At 38.4% G+C, this 24,069-nt stretch overlaps 1 protein-coding gene across 1 annotated transcript; it reads left to right on the top strand.

The window, feature by feature from the left end:
* The first annotated feature begins 597 nt into the window (after positions 1–597).
* LOC136205293 (zinc finger BED domain-containing protein RICESLEEPER 1-like) lies at positions 598–3,362 on the top strand. Its single transcript, XM_065995827.1, has 2 exons — positions 598–815; positions 1,180–3,362. Exon 2 carries the CDS (start codon positions 1,180–1,182, stop codon positions 3,175–3,177), a length of 1,998 nt encoding a protein of 665 aa, XP_065851899.1. The 5' UTR covers positions 598–815; the 3' UTR covers positions 3,178–3,362.
* Positions 3,363–24,069: the final 20,707 nt, after the last annotated feature.

Raw genomic sequence — 24,069 nt, 5'->3', positions numbered from 1 at the left:
TGCACAGACGTTCGATCTTCACTGACGAAAATCGTGCGAGGATAGGAGCAGTAGTACGTGACTCAAATGGGAATTTTACGTTCGTCCGATCGGAGAAATTGATGTGATGTCCGCTTGTGAAGGAATGTGAAGCAGGGGCGCTATCTACGCTATGACTTGGCTGCATAACCAAGGTATCACATGGGTCGTCTTTGAATGAGATGCAAAACAAGTGGTGGACGCGATCAACTCCAACTCAATCGACAACTCTAAATTCGGAGACCTAATCATTCGATGCCGGTTACTATTGTAAATAAATGACTCTTTCTCAGTTAGATTTATTCGGCGATAAGCTAACAGATGGCTCATCCGATGGCTCGGCCTTCTCGTTTCAATACTTGTCTTTTATTCTTTAGATCTTTATCGAGTTTTATTTTGTCTATTATGTTACGTTTATTACCAATTAATGGCTCATTAATTCATTTTCTGTTAAAAAATGAATATATAACAAAACAACTAAATAAGATCCCTGTTAACAAAAAAAAAAAAAAAAAAAAATATTTTCGGACAACAAACCAATGGAGCTTAAGTTTTTAACATTATCAAGTAAAATTTACATTCCATTTAAGCCCTAATTGTCATTGTTCTGGTCTCTTGTTCCCCGGTGCCGCCATTTTTTTTTTTCCTTTTCCCTAATCTTTTCCGACTCTTCTTCTTTCATTTTAGAATCCGTTGAGCACTGTAAAGCGCAGGCTGCCGACTTCCACATGCGGACTACCTTCGTCACTTATGGCTCTATCCCTGTCATCTGCCCTTCTTAGGCACCCTCGAATCTAGTGGGTGGTTTTTTTTTTATCCCTACATAATATATATTTATGTCAGTTTTTGCCTTTTACATTTTTCTGCAAATGCAATATTGTTACAGGTTATACGACTATGTATGCTCTGTTTTATCACTATTATCTGGATTATAATTTATATTTCTGTTCTCTGGATATAAATAACCCTAATTTTGTCTCTGCAGTCTATTCTGTGAGATTTTTATTTTGTAATTCCGGATGTTTTTTACACCATTTCTCGCAATCATTCTGTGATTTGTTGTCATTTTGTTTGTTTATTGCTGAATTACTGATGATTATTTTACAATCTTTGTTTTTTTTTTCTTTTCAAAATTTCCCCCAAATTTGCTTTGAATTGCAGATGCCAGTGAATTATCATGCAATGGATGTATCAGATGCAGTGATAGTGAAATCTAGCAGATTAAAATCTGTTGTGTGGAATGACTTTGACCGGGTGAAAAAGGGTGATAATTTTGTGGCTATTTGTAGGCACTGCAAGAAGAAACTTAGCGGTTCAAGCACTAGTGGAACCTCTCATTTGAGGAATCATTTAATTAGGTGTCAGCGAAGATCTAACCATGGGATTTCTCAGTTTCTTACAGCTAGGGAGAAGAAGAAGGAAAACCCACTTGCACTTGCAAATGTGAACATTGATCAGGAGCAAAGAAGGGATGAACCACTTATTGTTGTGAATTACAAATTTGAACCAGGCCAGGTGAGAGATGATGGTGTTACAGTTGCAAATGGTAGCTGGGATCAAAGGCGAAGTCAATTTGATTTGGCCCGCATGATTATTTTGCATGGCTATCCGATGCAAATGGTTGATCATGTTGGTTTTCGGGTCTTTGTTAAGAATCTACAGCCATTGTTTGAGCTTGTTTCGTCAGACAGAGTGGAGGCTGACTGTATGGATATTTACTTACAAGAAAAGCAAAAGGTTTATGAAGTCTTAGATAAATTACCAGGCAAAATCAGCCTAAGTGCAAATCTGTGGTGTTCTTTAGACGATGCTGAGTACTTATGTTTGACGGCACACTATATCGATGATGCTTGGCAGTTGAGGAAGAAGAAATTGAGTTTCATTTTGGTTGATCCAACTCATACAGCAGACATTCATTCAGAAGTTATCATGACATCTTTAATGGATTGGGATATAGACCGCAAACTATTTTCAATGACATCAGATAGTTATTCTGCCAATGACGGCATTGTCCATAGGATTAGAGACAGACTTTCCCAGAATAGGTTCCTCTATTGTAATGGTATGTTATTTGATATAGCCTGTGCAACAAATCTTCTGAATCTAATGGTAAATGATGCATTGGAGGCACTTTCTGAGGTGACGCATAAGATTCAAGAGAGCATCCGGTATATTCGAAGTTCTCAAGTAACTCAAGTCAAGTTCAACGAGATGGCGCTACAAGCTGGAGTGGAGAGTCAGAAGTGCTTATGTCTTGAAAATCCATCACAATGGGACTCAACATATTTTATGCTTGAAGCTGCATTAGATTACAGGTGGGCATTTTCTCTTCTTCAACAGCAAGACTCTACTTATGTAATGTGTCCTACTGACTTAGAGTGGGAAAGGGCTAGGATCATTACAAGTTACTTGAAACACTTTGTTGAAGTTACTAATGTTTTTGTGAAGAACAAGAATCCCACTGCAAATGTGTATTTTCCTGAAATTTGTGATATTCATTTGCAGTTGATTGATTGGTGCAAAAACTCAGATGAATATATATGTTCTTTGGCAGTGAAGATGAAAAATAGGTTTGATGAATACTGGGAAAAATGTAGTTTTGCTTTGGCTGTTTCAGCAATGTTAGATCCTCGATTCAAGATGAAGTTGATTGAGTATTATTACCAACAAATATTTGGCAGCGGTTCTGCAGAGATAATCGATGAGGTTTTCGAGTATATAAAAGCATTGTACAATGAACATTCAATTGGTTCTCCATTAGCTTCTTTTCACCAAGGTCTGGCTAGTCAAGTTAGTGGTAGCACTCTCTGTTTGCCTAGTACAGAAAGAGACTCCAAGGATAGACTAACAGGATTCGACAAATATCTCCATGAAACTTCCCAGAGTCAGGGTGCAAAGTCGGATTTGGACAAGTACTTGGAAGAACCGCTTTTTCCTCGCAGTGTCGATTTCAACATATTGAATTGGTGGAAAGTTCACACTCCAAGATATCCTATCCTAGCAATGATGGCATGTAATATCTTGGGAATTCCCATGTCAAAAGTTACTCCTAACTTAGCTTTTAACACCGGAAACAGGGTGCTTGATCGGGAATGGAGTTCACTGCGTCCGGCTACTGTGCAAGCTTTGATGTGTTCCAAAGATTGGATAAGTGAGTAGACAAAATGATATGATTGATTCTTGTCTGAATATTTTGTCTATATACTTTAATCTTCAGGCAGCATTTTGGAAACTCATTGGCTTGTATGGAAAATTTAATTTGTCCAAGCTTTCCTTGATCTCTATTGTGCAGAAGATTAGCTTGGTTGTTATCTTCATATATAATGAAGGCTGTTTTAATTTTATTACTCTCTTGTCCATCTGATATGGTTAATTGGTAAATGTCAATGCTGGCTGGAATAATTATGATATGATGGGATGATTTTGATATTTTAGAGATTCAAGTTCAGCTACATTGGTTTTTAATGGAGACAACAAGGTTCAATACTGGATCAGGTCTTCATATTGCAGACTTGTACTAATATCAACCTTTACATTAATAGCGAGTTTGATGCTTTTTTTTTTTTTTTTTTTGGTTTTGAAAGAAACTGAGGACTATATTAAACCAGCCGCTCTAGCTAACAAATGATCAGTCTGGTTCGATTCAGTCTTGTTCGATGACCTCTTAACAAAACTGAGATTACAGTTTATCAAGTCTGAGAGTAAAGACTTACAATCACTAATAACAAAACGGAGGTTGGACATTGACAAATCATCTCTGTGAATTGTTTGGACCAATAATTGTGCGTCTTATTCAAAGAACACCTCGTTTCAGGCTTGCTGTTTTGCCTAAGACAGTGCCTCACAACAAGCAAGAGCTTCCGCTAGCAGAACCTTGTGCGAACTAGAGATGATCTCGTTTTGACCAGCAACGAAAGCCCTTGTAGCATCCGGAACAACAATACCATAACCAATATAGTGAAGGGAACTCAACATGGCAGCGTTGAAATATTGAAATTATCATCACCGACTTAATTAATTGAATAAAAAGAAAATTGTTAGTGTATGGAAATATCTAGAAATAGCAAGAATAATAGTAGTAATTGTTGACCAATATACATAATTCTAGGAGGTTCTTTAACCGACCTAAAATGTATGGTTCTCAATCAACAACACTATCTATATATATATAGATGTATTGGGAATGTAATTGTGTGTGAGTGAGGAAAGAGCACAAATATAAACTACATAAATATTGTGTGGGTGCTTGTGTATGTTAGTAAGGTTTTAATTTTCTAGTAATAAAATAATTTCGTTTCAATTAAATCCTCCACCCACAATTTAACAAGTGGTATCAGAGCGGGCGGTCAGGGACCGGTACGTGGTCGAGTGCAAGCAGGCGGTCAGGGACCGGAAGTCAAGTGCTTCGAAAGTTCGCGATTCGGGATCGTGGTGGTACGAGGTATTTTTAGCACGCAGTCCGGGACTGTAAAATTATTGGTCGGTGTTACTTGGTTAATTAAAGGAGATAACCAAGTCGTGATGGCAGATATGTCTACCTCGATAAGCACTTTGGAAAAACTCAATAATAATAATTATAGTACTTGGAGTACTCGTATGCAATTTTATTTGCTCGGCCAAGATTTGTGGGAGACTGTTGGAGGAAACGAAACAGCGCCTCCAACGGAACAAAATGACCTTAAGAAATGGAAGGTCAAGCGTGGTAAAGCTATGTATGCTTTATCAATTTCGGTGGAGGACGATTTGCTGCAACGCATCAAGGATGCTAAAACCCCAAAGGAGGCATGGGACACTCTAGCAGAATTATTTGCAAAGAAAAATGATGCCAAGCTCCAACAACTCGAGAATGAGTTACTGTCGGTCTCGCAACAAGATATGACGGTGAGTGAATATTTTACTAAAGTTAAAACTTTATATAAAGAAATTTCAAAATTGGATCCAGAAAATAAAATTACTGAGACGAGAATGAGAAGAATTATAGTTCATGGGTTGCGTCCCGAATTTAACGCTCTTGTCACAGCAACCCGTGGATGGGCTAAAGAGCCAAATTTAAATGAATTGGAAAATATTTTGGCTAATCAAGAGGCTCTAGACAAACAAATGTCTAAAGTCTCAGTGAAAGATGAAGATAAAGCTCTCTTTAGTAATAAAGAGAGAAATGATCCAAAAACCGCGAGATCGAGATTCGGAGAAAGATCTAAAGGAGACAGATGGCAGAGAAGTCCACAAAGAAGGAGTTGGCAACAAGGGGGAGCTCACCACACTCACAACCATAATGAAGAGGACGAGAAGGCGTATCGACGAAAGAACAACCAGTGCTATGTTTGTGGCAAAAGAGGTCATTATGCACGAGATTGTTGGCATAGGAAAGCAGAAGGAAACGTCGTTACATCCGCACACGCTTAAGAAGGAAGCGAAGAAGAATGGGATTTCCAAGCTTCAAGTGCCATGGTAGAGCCGGTGATATGTGATCCAGTCAAATCATCCATAACAGATGGAAAGAAAGAGCAAGCGTTTGCTGCTGGGCAGCAAGAGGAAGAGGAACCAGTGAGACGATTGGATTCCGTTCAGCTCGTCAATTCTACATGGATCATTGAAGATCTAGGTGGTCATGAGGAACCACTGAAGGAGCGTTCCAATGAGGAAAGGAACAAGAGAGATGTCCGAAATGAGTCACCGACTTCATGCGAAACGCCACCAGTCAAAGGAGAGGTGAAGCGTCAACAACAAGTAATGACAAAGACGGTGTTACGAAAAGGGAAGATGGTGAAGAATAAGCCAACGAGTTCACCAAAATGGTTGTCACCCAAGGAGAGGGTGAAGTCTACGCTAATGCAGATGCCGAAGGTTCAAAAGCCAAAGCAGACAGTGGTTCGCAAGGCGAACATAGCTAAAGATGAAGTTGTTATGTCGAGAAAATATAAGCAAGGTGCTTACAATCAACAAAGGTTCATTAAGAAGGCAATCATCAAGAAGATAGTATTGATGGAAGCTCTAGTCAAGAGTTTGAGCGAATTAGCTAAGCTAGGGAAGGCTTGGCAATATCTGCTAGAAGGACGACGACAACAACCGAAGAGAGACTACAAGTATGCGTCGAGGCAACGTAAGTTGAGAGAGACCAACAAAGAAGAGTGCGACAATCCCAACAGAGTGGGAAAATCCAATTGTGTCATAAACGACAAAGAGGAGCGTGAACAAGTCGTGTTTGGTAAAGAAATACAAGTGATCGAAGAAGTTATGATAAAAGAGCCTATAACAAACAGAGAAACATCTTTAAGCAAGAAATGAAAAAATACTATGAAAGAAGATTTCAGAAAAACAGTTTGGAATGGTTAGCACATACGAGTTAGTATAAGTCGGTGTTGAGGGGGAGTATTGAAATTATCATCACCGACTTAATTAATTGAATAAAAAGAAAATTGTTAGTGTATGGAAATATCTAGAAATAGCAAGAATAATAGTAGTAATTGTTGACCAATATACATAATTTTAGGAGGTTCTTTAACCGACCTAAAATGTATGTTCTCAATCAACAACACTATCTATATATATATATATATAGATGTATTGGGAATGTAATTGTGTGTGAGTGAGGAAAGAGCACAAATATAAACTACATAAATATTGTGTGGGTGCTTGTGTATGTTAGTAAGGTTTTAATTTTCTAGTAATAAATAATTTCGTTTCAATTAAATCCTCCACCCACAATTTAACATGAAATACATTTTAAGCGCAGGTGCTGGTGGCAGAGACCAAAAAACAGCAGCATCAGTTGGCAGATTTGTGATGGCCTGGTTCACGGATTGTGCGAGCTTCGATTTCGAAAGAAACACTAATGCATTGTTAAACAGCAAGACGCAACCCAATTGTTGCGTTCCGTCCATGGACTCCAACAGATCACAGTAGCTGATTCAATCTGTTCACAGCTAAAATTACTACAAATATGACGCTAGAAGTCAGCGAAAAATGTCAAAAGGGCACTCAGGTTACCCATTACAGAGAAATTACAAACTTGCTTTGCTTTATCACAATTCTATCAGTTCTATCTTTTCCCCACCAGAATGACTTCATCCTTTTTTTCTAAGTCCGAGCAAAGTAACTCATGAACTAAAAAAAATACTCATAGCGTACGAACTTGGAGAACTAATTTCATAAGAATTTTGTTGCCTACATGAGATAAAAAAAAAGCAAGCTTTCCAACTCTTCATTCGTTTTGTGAACATATCCTCCAAACAAGAGAACACTTGATTTTTGCATCCTATCAAAGAAGGAAGACGAGTCTTGGCGCAACGGTAAACGTTGTTGTCGTATGACCGAGAGGTTACGGGTTCGAGTCTTAGGAGCGGCCTTTACACCGGGTTGCGCTTCTACTTAACAAAATAGAAGATTACGTGTAGTTTATTTTCTGACATAAAGCCTTTTCATACTGAACCAAACAATTTTTAATTGCATCCTCTAAAGGGGATAAAGTAGCTGAAATTAATTAGGTTAGCAGTAGTAGTTAGGGTTTTGATAGTTAGTGTATTTATAATCCTAATAAAATGAGGTTAAATCAGTTAATTACAAACTTAATTCAAATCTAATCTAATTAAAAAATATTTATACTATGCAATTAATTATAATTAGATTAAATTTAATTAACCCAATAAAATAAATCATACTAATTAATAAATTGGCATATTAATTTAATTAATTATTCACTGAACGTAATTCCATTAATTTGTAAATTAATTAATTACATTTTACAAATTAATTAATCAATTAAAATACTCAATCTCTAAATTCATTAATTGATATCAATGTTGTAAAAGACGTTAGGTGCTAGTCGGACGGACATGGCCCTTACTGATTAATCGAGAATTAATCGGAATTAATCGGATTTGTATTTTTTATATTTATTTATTTTTTATTAAATAAAGTATTATACATATGAGGTTAGTATTCCTGTTCCTGGTATTGATCCTGGGATTGGGAAATCTATGGGAGTTAACAAAACTAATATGAAAAAGCTTAAAGGAAAACAAAAAAGTGGCCTTAACACTTTGGCGTTTCCAGATAAGAGGGGGCCCGGGGGTACCTCGGTAAGGCTCTCAGGAGCCCCTAGTAAATACCTAGCTTAGGGTAGGGGTGTGGTCAGTTGTCCTCCTTTCTATGGATTTGTTATTTTGGAATGTTAGGGGTGCGGCTAGCAAGGCTACCCGTATCCATATTAATGATCTTATTAAGCAGTTTAATCCATCTTGTTTTGCTCTTTTGGAAACTAAGATTAGTGGTGAGAAAGCAGATGAGGTGGTTAAGAAGTTTAAGAACTGGCACTGTGTTAGATCAGAGGCAACTGGCCGGGCTGGGGGGATTTGGCTTTTTTGGAGGCCAGATCGGATTCATTTTGATATTCTTAGCATGGATAAGCAGTTCATTCATTGTAAAGTGAGTATTTCCGGCAATACTCCCTTTTTTATTACCCTTGTGTATGCTGACCCTATCTTGTCTAATCGAAAACGGCTCTGGGAGGTTCTCTATTCTATGAGTGTCAGCATTTCGGAGCCCTGGTTTGTGGCGGGTGACTTCAATGATATCGCCTTTATGAGTGATCAGAGAGGGGGATCCAATCATTATGTTAATCGCTGTCTGCATCACAAGAATAGTATGGATTTATGTGGGCTTTCCGATCTGGGGGCTTCTGGTCATAAATTCACTTGGAAGCGTAATAATACTTTTGTTCGATTGGACAAAGTCTACGCTAATGTTTTAGCTCTAACTTCCTTCCCCGAGTGCTCTGTGTTGAACCTCCCATTCCGTCATTCGGATCATTGTCCTATTTTGTTTAGACTTTTGAGAGGTAAGCATCCTAGGGGTAAGAGACCGTTCCGGTATCAGTTGGCTTGGGAGTCCCATCCTAAGTTTAAAGAGTTCGTTCATGAGAGTTGGAGACCTCATTCGTATGTACTGCAAGCTGCTGAAGGGTTCAGGAATAAGGTGCAGGGGTGGAATAGGAATGTGTTTGGGCATATTATCAGAAGGAAGAACAAGTTATTAAAGAGGATGGAGGGCATTCAACGCAGGTTGGAGGGGAGGTTTGATCATAGCCTTGAGGGCCTCCTCAGAACCCTTCAGAAGGAGCTGGAGGCTGTGCTTAGGCAGGAGGAGTTCCTTTGGTTCCAGAAGTCTCGGAAGTCCTGGATTAGAGATGGCGATCGTAATACCAAATACTTCCATCTCTCTACCCTGATTAGAAGGCAGAGAAATAGAATTGAGGCCATTAAGGATTCTAATGGTGATTGGGTTTATGAAGATGAGGTTATTCGAAACTTAGCCCTGGATTTCTACAGAGAGCTGTTCAAAGAGGAACCTGTTCTTTTGGAGAGGGCTCACTCTATTGCTACATTTCCTTTAATCAGTGAGGATTGTAATCAGGAGGCCTTTCAACCTATTTCCCGAAAAGAGATTGACCAAGCTATCTTCAGCATTGGGGCTTCTAAAGCTCCTGGGATTGATGGTCTTCCGGCGGGCTTTTACCATAAGCATTGGGATGTAGTGAAGGAAGGCATCTATAATTTTGTCTTGGGGGTGTTCAGTGGTTCGAAGGATATTGAGCTGGTTAATAGAACCCTCCTGGTTCTGATTCCTAAGATTGATAAGCCTTCTTCCTTTTTGCATATGAGACCTATCAGTCTTTGTAATGTTCTTTACAAAACTGTTACAAAGATTGTGGCTAATAGAATCCGTGACATTCTTCCTGCGATCATTTGTCAGAATCAGGGTAGCTTTGTGCCTGGTAGACAAATGATGGATAATGTGGTGATCGCCCAAGAGATGGTCCACACGATGAAGATTAGGAAGGGGAGGAAAGGCATTGTGGCTCTGAAGCTGGATTTAGAGAAGGCCTATGATCGAATTAATTGGGATTTCTTGATGGAGAGCCTTGAGAGAGCTAGAATCCCGGACAGCTGGAGAAGTTTAATTAAGGTATGTATTTCTTCTCCTGTGTTTCAAGTTATGGTCAATGGGGATATGTCGGAGGAATTTTCCCCGGGCAGAGGAATCCGTCAGGGGGATCCTATGAGCCCTTTCCTTTTTGTTATTGCTATGGAGAGGCTCTCTCACCTGATTCAGGATGCGATTGATAATGGGAGTTTCCACCCTGTGGCGATCAACAGCTTCTGTCCCCAGGTGACTCACTTATTCTTTGCAGATGATGTCCTTATCTTTCTTGAGGGTAATGAGGAGCAGTTGAGAGTCATTATGGATATTCTGGATTGTTTTTGTTCGGCCTCTGGGCAGAAGCTTAATATCCAGAAATCTAGGATGATGTGCTCTAAGAATATGAATCAGAGAGTCTGTAAGAGATTCAGTGATCTCTCAGGTATTCCTCTTACTGATTCTCTTGGGAAGTATCTGGGCGTTCCCCTCCATAGTGAGCGTGTGTCTAAAGGCTCCTTCAAAGAGACTTTGGATAAAGCTAATTCGAAGTGTGCCACTTGGAAAGCCAAGACTCTGTCTCTCGCTGGCCGCCTCACGTTAATTCAATCTGTTAATTGTGCTGCTCCCAATCACATCATGCAGGCTTGTAAGCTTCCGGATCCTGTGCTTAATGATCTTGACAAGATTAACCGTAGGTTCCTGTGGGGGGAAGCTGCGGAGGGCAGGAAGATCCATCTTGTGCCTTGGAGTGAGGTTTGCCAGCCTAAAGATTCTGGGGGTCTGGGTATTAGGAAAGCAAAGGACAATAATAAAGTTTTATTAATGAAAATCCTTTGGCGTATGTGGCAAAACCCCTCCTCTCTTTGGGTTCGCCTCCTTTGTGGTAAGTATCGGAAAGACAAAATCTTCGGGGGCCCGAAAGAGAGAGTTGCTAATTGTTCCTTCCTCTGGAAAGGACTTAGTGCTGTGTTTGATGAGTTCTGCTCGGGAGTTGGCCTGGAGGTGGGGAATGGTAAGTCCATTAGTTTCTGTTTTGATAACTGGTTTGGGGATAAACCGTTAATTGAGGTGTGTTCTTCCCCCCCGCCTAGTGATATACGCAACTGGAGGATTGCCGATGTGGTTGACTCGGAAGGGGACTGGATCTGGTCAAAGTTTGATACTTTCTTTAGCCTTGAGACTCTCCTTAGAATGCGGGGAGTGAAGGTGAGTAATCAAGAGGAAGACTTGGATAGGCACTGTTGGGCGCTGACTAACAATGGAGTTTATTCTTGCAAATCGGCCTTTGAAGCTTTCTCTCTCTTTAGATCTGATCCTCCCTCGGATGTGTGGAAGTCGATTTGGACCCTTAAAGTTCCTTTCCGTATTAGGAGTTTCCTGTGGCTGGGCGTTAAGGACAGGCTTCTTACTAATTCAGATAGGCACAGAAGGCACTTGGCTGATTCTGGAGCTTGCAGTAGATGCAGAGGCCATGTTGAGACTTTGTGCCATGCTCTTAGAGATTGCTCTAATAGTAAAGAGGTTTGGAGGAAAATTCTCCCACACCATATTTTCTCTTCCTTCATGGCACATTCTGAGGTCGACTGGTTCTCTGATGGTGTTAGAGGAAAGTTGCTTCCATACATGGAGCATGGTGACATTTTCTTTGCTATTATCTGTCACCAAGTTTGGAAATGGAGAAACGAGGAGATTTTTGGAGATAAAACTGTTTTTATGACAAACTTAGCTGATTTCTTCTCGAAAAAACTTTTCTCTATTATCGATAGTTTCAAAGGAGAGTCCCTTGCCAGAGCCTCTCAGTGTTGTGATGTCCATCTCGTGGGATGGAGCAGGCCAAGAGAGGGGGTTGTGAAGCTGAATACTGATGGTTCCTGCCTCAGTAACGGTAAGATTGCGGCTGGAGGTGTGCTTAGAGATGTAGGGGGCGTCTGGCTTTCTGGGTTCTCCCAGAATTTAGGGTTGGGTTCTTCCTTTTCTGCGGAGCTCTGGGCTATTCTTACTGGAATCAATCTTGCTAAAAGGCTGGGTGTTAAGAGGCTCTCTGTGGAGTCTGATAATTTGGAAGCAATCAAAATGATTTCTGAGAATCATTCTATGGGTCTTAACAGTCGCAACCTCATCAAAGCTATTATAAGGCTTTGCTCCTCCTTTGAGTTCGTAGAGTTCAGACACATTTTTAGAGAGCAGAATCGTGTTGCTGATCGCTTGGCGGCGGCGGGCCATGAAGGGACGTTAGGCGTTACTACCCTTCCTGTTTCCCCTAGTTTCATCTCTCATCTTCTCTTAGAAGATAGGATTGGGGTTAGCTTCCTTAGGCTAATTCCTGGGTAGTTTGTTGTTATTCATTTTTCTTTTCCTTTTCTACCAAAAAAAAAAATATATATATGAATTATACTATGTAAAAATAATGGATAGAAAAACCTACATATTTTAATATTATTTACATTAATGTCCTTAAAAAAAAATAAATAGATCAATAAAATAATATTTATAACAAAATGTGTCAAAATAAAATAAAATTAACACTCTTAAAAAATAAATTTAATAGTTTAAGATTTTTTTTTTTTTTGCTATTTAATATTTTTTAAAAATTAAAAAATTTGACATAAAATTTAAGGATCAATTTTTTCAAAAAGGCCGTCTGGGACCGCCTAGACCCGTCTAGGACCGCCTGAGACTGCCTAGGAGACCAAAAATTAGTCAATCGATTTATGATGTCCGATTAGTGGAAATCGGGACGATGTTCTAAAAATCCGCGCCTAGGCGGCGCCTTGGCCGATTTTTAGAACACTGCTTGATATAAAGTAACAATTAATCAATCAATTCAAGCACTAATTAATTACCTTGATATTTTTACTGCCATTCAATTAATTTCATCTCTTCAATGTACCGTTTACAAGTTCCAATTCAAATATTCTATGTGCATGATTCTATGGGTATGTCCTTAGTTGGCAGTGGGCTCACGATGCATAAACTGTAAGTGGATTCTAGCAAACCACTAGAGCCCCAAAAAATACAAAGTATCAGCAGTCTAAAGATACAGAGACCCTATATTTTGTTTATTTTGATATGATTGAATTTCAGCGAAATTTATATATTTTATATATAGTTGAATTTGTTTGTTTAAGTTATTTCTTTTTAGCTTGTTTATTTTGTTTTATTTGTTTTGTCAAATTGGGGATCCATATTTTCTTTCAAACTAATATTGGGGTTCTAATTTACAAATTGATAGTGATTTTTCGAAACCGTCCCCATAAACATTAGGGACGGAATTGGAAAATGCATTTCCGTTTACGTCCCGCATCATTACCACCTCTAGTTAAAAGCTTAATTCATATTAATATCTGATATACCCCTACACATGAATGCCCACTAAATTTAAGTGTGATGTTATCAGGATTTGGACCCTTAATCAATTGGTTAAAGTGGTTCTAATATTATATCACAAAATCAATTTAACTAAGATAATTGAAGCTGAATTTATTAATATCTTACATATTGTATTGTGTTTTTTTTGCAATGTATTTTGGACCTTCCAAAATGTTAGGGCTATGCTTGTATTCAAACTTTCTTTGCATCTTGGACTTTAATCCTTAGTTTACATTTTGATTCAATAAAAGGCATACTTTTCTTTCAAGCATCCCAATGTCTCTTTGAAGTATTACATTCTAACCATTTTGCAAATACAAAGCAATTTTAGTACTAAGTAAAAAAAATGTCAATTTAATTAAATTCCCATTTTTGTTTCCAAAAATTACTCTAATCAAATTTGGGAAATAAGAAAATAATATTCTAAAATTCAATTTAGATATATGGAAACACTTAACCATAATTTTCTTTAAGAAATCAGGAATCTTTGTAGATATCCTATTACAAGAAAAATGAACTTAGACAAAATGAATATCTAGGACTTAAATCATCAAAATAGGAATGCTAAGTTCCTTAACAAAACCATTGATGCAGTACATATATTTCGACTCTTACCAAATTTTTTTTTTTTTAATTTTTTTAAAAAAAAAAAAAGTAAATTTAAGTCTTGGATATTTTTAATTTTTTATTCAGTGTGTGGTCTTTTAAATAGATATAGTATGTAACTATGATTTTTAACTATTGTATACGAGCCTCTCATTAATGGCATAGTTAATTAAGTCGTTAGTAAAAAATTCAATACGTATAAAACTAAAACACGAAAGTTTCATATATACTCTACTAAAAAAAATTAAGAGTCTGGTCAAGAAAAATTAAAAAGATTGGACATTTAAATACATTATTATTATTCGCTGTATCTTTTCCAATTGAGAATCTGACTAACTTTCACCATTTAAGTGTTTATTTAGAAAAATTGTTTACAATAATACTTTATTTTTTTTAAGAAAACAATAATACTTTATTGAAAACTTTCAGAAATAAATTTTTGTATGAATAAATAATTGATTATCTTTATGTCATTCAATTCATATAAAAGAATAATTGAATTTCTTCAAAATCTATAAAACAAAAAAAAAGTGCATTGTATTGATTTCATAAGTCATTTTTATCCATTGATAAGCACAAGGTGCAATTCCTACTATAATCTATTATAAATATATAAAAACTGAAATAAAAATAAATTCGTACTATAATCTATTATAAATATCATCGTATTATTAGGCGATTCTCAAAAATTAAGAAGAGAAAATAAATCAATATGGAGCCATGATTGGTTATCAGTCCACTCAATATGATTCAAACTACATGATAAATTTATTTTAAATACATTTTAAAAGCAATGCAATAAGTGATTTTCGGTGATTTATTGGATTGTCTACGAATTATGGACCATCATATGGTTTATATTTCACACATTTATTGAAAGTGTAATTAATGATGTTGCAGGATGTCTTTCGAAATTAGCAATTTTCCTTAATCTTTTGCACCGGTGGAATTCTTTTATGGACTTTTGCTCAGGTTTTATTTATCCCTTGTTTTTCTTTTTTCTATTTGTACTTTTGTTTTTCTCTTTAATGATGTTAGATTATTTTTGGATGAGCTTCTCTTCTTGTGTTAATCTAGTTGGAATTAGAAGAAACCCCCTTCTACGCACTGTTAACCCATTTTTTACTAAATAAATATTAGGAAAAAATGCAAAAAAAAAAAAAAAGTCATTATGGTTTCTGCGAATTTGCAAATAGAAAGTAGAGGAATCTAGTATTCTTATTTACAAAAAAAGTGAGCATATGATTTACAAAATTAGCTGGAAACAAAAAAGACTAACATCCTTTGTCACATCACCAGTTCAACATATCTCGTTATTAAGTCAGCATTCTAAATCATCAATTTAACATAGCACGTCATTAAGTCAATATACCACATCATCAAAACTCAATATTTCATTATATCACATGAACAAAATTAACAAGTTAAAAAAAAATTTGCTAACTTTATAGAATACATTAAAAACATAAAAAAGAAAAGGGAGAATTACAAAACTAGCACCTTTTAAGGGGTTAGTTTTCATTTCTAACACACTTTCAAAATCTCACCAAAACTAACACATTTCATTAACTAAATTCCAACCTTACCCTCATCTCTAACCTTTTTATAACGTTGTCTTCCCCCCATTTTTCCCTTTTCGTCCCGCTCTCTCTCTCTCTCTCTCTCTAAAGAACGGGATCAATTTACAGGCAACGATCAACAATCAATCCAACCCACAGTGTGTGCTTCAGGATTTTATACACAATCAAGTAAGTTTTTCATTTATTTACAACATTTAAAGCTTCGTCCTATTCATGGTTGATGTATCATTTTGTTTCTCTAAAACCTAATGTATATCGTTGCTGTCGTCTATTGATGCTATTACTGTTCGTGCGAAACCCTAAAATGAGTGACATTGTTGTAAGAAGATGCTGATTTGGAACTTCAATCTGCGATTTTACCGACAGTGTCGATATTTGTCGATACAAGATGCATATCGACATACAGAGATGTGTGATCGACAAAGCACATAGCACATATATAAGAACCATCTCTGTATGTCGATATGTGTTTTATGTCCATTTTCCATTCTAAATCATAAAATTCAAAGACAAAGTACATAAAACATATATAAGAACCATATTTTTATATTAAAATAAGGAAAAAAATACATAAAACATAAAAAAAACACAGTAAAACATAATATAAAAACACAAAACAATAACAAAAAAAAAGAAACAAACACAGAACAACTAATATAAGTACGTAAACATTCAAAAAAAACACAATTATTGGTACTCAGGACCCATTAACGCCTCAGCGTAGTCCTTCTTGGACTTCTCCAAGTCCCTCTTGAGGCGCCTTACTGTCCTCCTCAGCCGCCTGTTTTGGGTCATGACTGACTCTAGAAGGTCAGACGTTTCTTCTGCAGCCCAAGACATGGTGTGTGCCATGCCCCTCATGAACCTCACGATTTCGTCCATGTCTCCATCACGGAACGAGAGGATGAAAGCAGCCATGAGTTCTTCGAACTCGGGCAGAGGATGAGGTGGTGGTGGTGGTGGTGGTGGCGACTGTGGTGATCCCGGTGGTGCCGCTGCTATTGTTTTTGGATAAACTTGAGAACTGAAGAGATTACTAGAATGAATAATAAAGTATGAACAGGTAATGAGTCTATTTATAGATGAAGGAACTGTAATATGCATGGGGAATCTCAACAGACTATAGAGTGATATTCGAAGAAGAGTGACATTCGAAGAAGAGTGAAAGTCAAATTCATCATTACCTGCATTTAATGCTCACTAATAGAGTATTCTAGAAAAACGTCTATTCATATTCTGTCGATATACGCCGATAAGGTTCCGTATCGACATTCATACCGACAATACTTCGCAGATACGTGCCGATAGGTGTCGAAATATTTGCTGTATCGGCATATATCGACGTATTTAATGCTTAGAGTGATAGTCAAAGTGATCATTACATGCATTTAAGGCACCGCTTAACAGATCATTCTAGAAAAACGTCTATTCATATTCCGTGGATATACGTCGATATATGAGCCGTATCGACGTCTATACGCCGATATGTGTCTATATGTAAGTTGCATCGACATATATCGACATATCTTATAGTTTGAAGTGTGTATACCAATAATATATAATTTTCGTTAGCTTTCTTCGTTTAGTTACAATAATATATAATTTACTTTTGTGTTTATGATAATGCAGAAATATGTCCACCCCGAATATTTGTCTGTGTATGCTTTCGTGGGATGGAGAATGGAAAAAAGAGGGGCCCATGGACACTATGATATACGTTGGTGGTCAATCGAAGGTGCTCCATTTTTCAACGCCAACTGATTAACAAACTTTGAGAGATAGAATTCACGCTTCCTTGAACGTTGATGCAATCTGTTTTGACATACAAATGGCAATGCACACAACATACGGTCCAAATAAACTTTTTGGACGATTAGCACACATTGTGGATGACAGTGATATTGCTGGTTTCGTTGAGTTTTGTAGATGGAATAAACCCGATGTGATGCCATTATATATGACTATGACTTCTCGAACAAGTGTTGCGGAAGTAAGGCGACCAATGGTTGATGAAGTACGGCGACAAAATGTTGCGGAAGTAAAACGATCAATTGTTGCAGAAGTAAGCCGACCAATTGTTGGTGAATTATGTCCACAAAATGTTGCTGAAGCAGAGGCAACCAGAATAAGTTATTGTGTACCTAACATAGCAATTGAGACTCGTGGTCCGGCAAAACATGTCATGAATCCATATACCCAATCTCCTCTTGGGCTAGACGATATTACATTGGATCACAATTGTGGGTATGGTAATGTAGTGCACGGGGATGATCAAGGATATGGTAATGGATGTGATAACGATGACCATGGATACGATAACGACTACAATGGATTTGACAATGATGATCACGTATATGATAACGATGATCGCCAACGATCCGTTTCAGAACCATCGATTGATAATGTTCAACTAAGTTTGCATGTGATTGATGATGAAGCAAGAATGAGAAGGAGAACGGATCCATTTCGGTTTGTTCCACAAGTACCAGATGATGTAGACATTCCGATCAAAACTACCGAATCTTCGGGGGGTGGTGGGTTGAAGGCGCATGATATGTTCAAAAGCAAACGAGAACTGCAAGATGCACTTGGGAGATATGCAATTGATAATATGTTCGAATGGAAGGTGCACAGATCAACTAAGTCTTTGTTCGAGGTCCGATGCAAGCATGTTGATACATGTAAGTGGCGGGCTAGAGGTGGAGTCATACTCGGTTCAGATATGTTCATACTTAGGAGAATTGACAGTATGGACAGTCACACTTGTGATAGGGGTGGACAACTATTGCCACATCACAGGCAAGCGGGGAAACGAGTAGCAGGTATCATACTTAGTGAGAAGTTAGATATGGAGAATCGGGTGTACCGTCCAAGTCACATCATTTGGGAGATTGAAAAATTATTTACAATCAACTTATCTTACATGCAAGCTTGGAGAGCAAGATGTGGGGCGGTAGATAGCACGAGTGGTACACCTGAAGAATCGTACATGTTGTTACCTGGTTATTGTGAGACACTGAAATTTGTTAATCCAGGTACGATGACACATATTGAAACTGACGATGAAGATAATTTCAAATTCTTCTTCATGGCCATTGGTGCTTCAATCCGGGGTTTTAACGCACATATTCGCCCCGTTATATGTGTAGATGGAACACACTTAAAGGTTAAGTATGGCGGGGTACTTTATGTTGCGGTTGGAAAGGATGGTAATAATCAAATTTACCCAATTGCATTCGGAATTGGGCCGAATGAATGTAATGAATCATGGGCTTATTTCTTCACCAGGTTGAAAGAATGTATTGGTGATGTTGAAGACCTCATCATAATATCAGATAGGAACAAGAGCATTGATTATGCAGTCAATATGGTGTATCCAAATGCGGTACATGGAAGTTGTGCTCAGCATTTGAAACAGAATGTGAAGGCTAAGTTTGGGGGCGGGAAAAAGTTAGACATAGCGTATTGGCAAGTTGTAAAAGCATGGCGGACCTCTGATTTCCAGGAAAGATTCGCCAGACTTCGTAGTATAAGTCCGGGGGCAGCGGACTATCTAGAGGAAGCTCGTCGAGAGAAATGGACACGTGCGTACTTTTGCGCACGTCGGTATAACATTATGACGACAAACATCTCAGAATCATTCAACGCAAGAATGGGAGATGGTAGACGTCTACCGATCACATTGTTGGTTGAGTATATAAGGACAATCCTCCAAGCATGGTTTCATGAGAGGCGCACAAAAGCAGGTATGATATTAGGACCTCGTCCCTGGTATAATGTACTAATAGTTCTTATGTACTCATATATTGAAAATGTTTTTGCAGGGGAACGGGAGACATATTTGTCCGCATTTTATAACGAGAAGATGCATAAACATGTCAATAAGTCAGTTCAGTGTTCATATAAGCCCATTGATGCTCACAATTTTGAAATCGGCGATCGAGGTAAGGGTGGAATAGTGAATCTGCGCGCGGGAACATGCACGTGTAGGAAATGGCAATTGTCACAATTTCCATGCAGACATGTATGTAAGATTGCATCAATGCATCGATTAGAGAATGCATATGCGTGGGTGCATCGCTACTACAAAAATGAGACTGTACGATTATCGTACCATGAACCCATACATCCACTGGGCCACCAGTCTGAATGGAAAGTTTGTGAGCCTCCTAAGCGGGTGCTTCCTCCTAAAAAGGCTGCGCCTAGAGTGGGACGTCCGAGAAATCAAAGCCGAATACCGTCAAAGGGTGAGGAGGTAACTCCGACAAGGTGCACCAGATGCCAACATACTGGTCATAATAGAGCGACTTGTACTAGTATGTTACGAGTTCCATCTCGGCTTCCACCAACAATATCAAGTGAAGCAAGCTGTTCTAAAAACTCAGCTGGCAAATAGTGTACTCTATATTCTGTATTGATAATTTCTGTACTGATAATCTGTGTATTGATAATTTGTGTATTGATAATTTATGTATTGATAATTTCTGTACTGATAATCTGATAGTTTGTGCCTTTTGAATCAGGAGTTCACGTAACAATATGTCATATATACAAGTCGATATGTTCCCATATCGACTATGTAGACGCCGATATGCGCCCATCTCGACTAAATAGACGCCTTCCATGATCCTACGTACTCGCCGATAAGGTTCCATATCGGCGTCTATAGACTAAATAGACGCCGGTTTGTTCCCATCTGTCCCACGTTAACGCAGATATGCTCCCATATCGACTAAATAGATGCCGGTTTGTTCCCATCTATCCCATGTTAACGCAGATATGCTCCCATATCGACTAAATAGACGTCGGTTTGTTCCCATCTGTCCCACGTTAACGCAGATATGCTCCCATATCGACTAAATAGACGCCGGTTTGTTCCCATCTGTCCCACGTTAACGCAGATATGCTCCCATATCGACTAAATAGACGCCGATATGGAACCTTATGTCCTATTACCAACAAGAAGATGTCACCAATAATCTACATTCATAAGTTACCAACAAACGTTTACATGTTACAATATATTACAAACCAAGCAAATTAGTCATTGTAATTAGATCATTCTGGTCCAACAATCGTTGGTTGAAGAGTTCCAAGCACACCCGCAGCCTATAGAAACGTCCATCAAACCCGGAGAATCCATAATCCGTACATAATGGCCCCTTTTCAACATAATGCTGAGCAAACAAGCATAGGAAGACACTACAATCATTGGATTTGCGCAGCTGTTGTGGGCACCCGCGAGCCCTCTCCCACTTTATGAATCGATTGCCGTTATTAGGCCGCCCACTTTTCTTCCAATACTCGGCCTCTTCCATTGCTTTTGTCATGATACGAAACCGGGGTTCAAGCCATTTGTCTATTGATTCGTTGGATGCATTTGACTCCAGACTATCATAGAACTCCATCCTCATTTCTTCCACGTAGAACACACCGAGTAACCAGTGTTCTCCTTTATAGTTGATGGATATTAGCACATGTTTAACCTCATACCAAGGCCGACTGTTAAACTCTTTCATCCCAGTGATTCGTTGCACAAACAACTTGGATTGTCCCCAATTTCTAGGTTTGTCATAATTCTTGGTCATATTTGCAAACTCCATAAATCCAAAGAAATTTGAGTCGATTATCAGTCCAATCCTGACTCTGATGGACGTATTTTCCGTTTAATAACCACAAAAATGCATTTACAAGCTGCAACACATGCACAAATAAGTACAAACACAACACATACAAAGTTCACAATATAAACCAAAACATGGAAAGTGAGCAATATCTTACTTGGCTGTCTATGTACTTTCCAGTTATCTCTGCCTCTTCAAACCACGATACAGTCTGACCCCAATCGGTTCCACCTAACGTCCTCAGCTGATCATGGGGGGTATTCTTCTTCCAGTCGTCGTATGCTTCTAGAAGGTGTCCTTTTATACGATCGCGACCATCGTGTTGTTCCACGGGGTAATTTGCATCATCATCATCATCATCAAAATGATATTGCATCCGAGGATCAGTGAATGGTGACTTAACGTCTTTCCCACGTTTCTTTTCTCGCTGGGGTCTACCTTTCACTTCTTCCTCCTTGATGGTTACATCCCTTCCTCTCCCTCTTCTTCCTCCTCTTCTCCCTCTTCCTCCCCTTCCATCCCTTCCTCCTGCATCCATTACCCCCCCTCCTCTCCCTCTTCCTCCTCCTCTTCCACCTCCTCTTCCTCCTCCTCTTCCACCTCCTCTTCCTCCTCCTCTATTACCCTGCACTTCCTCCTCATGTTTAACCTCGATAGTCAAATCTTCTATTTCTCCTTTGTCTTCACGTATAGGTAAAGATGATTGGACAACTTGGTTAACCAGAAGAGCAAGCTGTCCATGATCGATCTCAGCATCATGGCCGTCATGGCTCTCATCCTGTTAAAACACCAAGTAGAAACACATATTACATCATTGTGAATTCAGTTAAAAGCACCATATTAAACGTAAAAACAAACTTACATCAATCATTATAACAGTTGCCCTCTCCTGCTCTTTCTTCTCCATCTCCTCCTGCTGTTTCTTCTCTATTTCCTCCTGTTCTTTCTTAGCCCTCTCCTCATGTTCTTTCTTAGCCCTCTCCTCCTGTTCTTGCTTAGCCCTCTCCTGCTCTCTCTTCTCCATCTCATCCTGCTGTTTCTTCTCTATTTCCTCCTGTTCTTTCTTTGCCCTCTCCTCTTGCTCTTTGTGCACCTTCTCCTCATGTTCTCTCTTCTCCCTCTCCTCCTGCTCTTTGTGCACCTTCTCCTCATGTTCTCTCTTCTCCCCCTCCTCCTGCTCTTTGTGCACCCTCTCCTCATGTACTCTTTTCTCCATCGCCTCCTGCTCTTTCTTCTCTATCTCCTCCTGTTGTTTCTTATCCCTTTCTTCATGCTCGTTCTTCTCTATCTCCTCCCGCTCTTTCTTCTCCCTCTCCTCATGCTCTTTATTCTCCATCTCCTCCTGCTCCGTCTTCTCATTATCATCCAGACCTTGTCCTCCAATCTCCATCTCATACATATCAACATCCCGTTGTGACTTCAGTTCCTGCACATCATGTTCTACAACGGACAATCTATTTACAAAGGCATTCAGTTTCCTATCTTGATGACCAAACTGTTCAGTTATCATCTTCTCTTGCTCAGCAAACTTGACATTCATTTTCTTCTCGTGCTCATCAAACATCCTCCTCAGTAGTCGTTCCAGACCAGATTGTTTCTTCTTCTGGACAGGTACTCTAGGTGAGACAATGAAGGCATTTTCATCATTATCAGTCTCAGATTCACTGTCATCCTCTACATCAACATATCCGCCTTCATATGTACCCAATCCCTCATGTTCCTCCTTTTCCATGCCTTCATCCTCTTGCTCCTCTTTCCCCTCTTCTTCCACCTCCTTCCCCTTTGCAACCTCTTGCCCATTTTCCTCCTGTTGCCCCTTTTCCTCCTCTTGCCCCTTTTCCAAATCGGTAAATACATGGTCATAATTACACTGCAGACCATCCACATGGTTTACTAGATGATCATACCATGAGCTTTCTGTCACGACCCGAACCTGGCCATGACCGGCGCATAAATTAAGACTACCTTAACCTATGCTAGCCTCAAATTCAAACCGCAAATTAATACTTGTTTAACTAATAAAGGCTTCTAGCCTGATGATACAACTTAAACTGTACAGAAATATATCCCATAAATTTATCCAAAAGTTTCCAAATCAGTAAAATAACAATATCTAACTAATAATATCCTCCTTCAACATCGAACGCAAATGTCTGCGCAGCTATAGAGATCTTAATCTGAAAAATATAAAATCAACGTGGTATGAGATTTCGTCTATGCGAGCGAAAAATCTCAGTGAGTGATAATGATAGCACAACAGACGGGGAACAGACAGATATGCAGATAAGTTTCAAATTTGTTTTCAGAATTTGCCAAAACACGGTGGTGCAGAGATATCAAATAATATTGCGATATTTGCTCAAATCAAGTAAATCGAATAATAATAATTAAATTACAGATATGATCAAAACCACGGTACAGTAACATCAGAATAATGATATTCCACATTGCCAAAGGCCAGATAACAGATATAGATGGTAGCGCTACCAGATTCAGATACAGAATGTCTTCACCGACCTTATGCATGATTCTAATACAACCGACACAAAGACAAACAAATACACAGATAAAACAATGACAAATAATGCAAGCCTAATATGAGGATCGGTGAGACATGAAAACAGATACAGATAATACTGAGCACATGTACCGGTTTCAAAGTGTATAATTTATATCTCATAATATTTTCAAATAACTTAAATATCCAGACGGCAGAATTCGAATAAAATTTCAGATTTTCAATACATACGGTAACAGATAAAATCAATCGATTAACAGAATTAAGTATAATCTCAAAGAATTTTTACTTCCAAATAAGATAAATAATATCAGAAAAACTAATGTACCAAGGGCCTGCTCCCAGAAGCTTATGCTCTAATGCAGAGAATATTTGACAAATAAATTTAAGATCAAGAAAGTCTTTTATCATTTAAAAGAATAGGGACTATTTT

This window comes from Euphorbia lathyris, chromosome 1 (genome assembly GCF_963576675.1).
Source record: "Euphorbia lathyris chromosome 1, ddEupLath1.1, whole genome shotgun sequence".
Lineage (NCBI taxonomy): Eukaryota > Viridiplantae > Streptophyta > Magnoliopsida > Malpighiales > Euphorbiaceae > Euphorbia > Euphorbia lathyris.
The sequence above is the reverse complement of the archived record's forward strand: the minus strand, read 5'-3'. Positions and strand labels throughout refer to the sequence as shown.

What these genes read in the sequence shown, in the direction of transcription:
- LOC136205293 (XM_065995827.1), top strand. Translation starts at nt 1,180, where the DNA reads ATGCCAGTGAATTATCATGCAATGGATGTATCAGATGCAGTGATAGTG.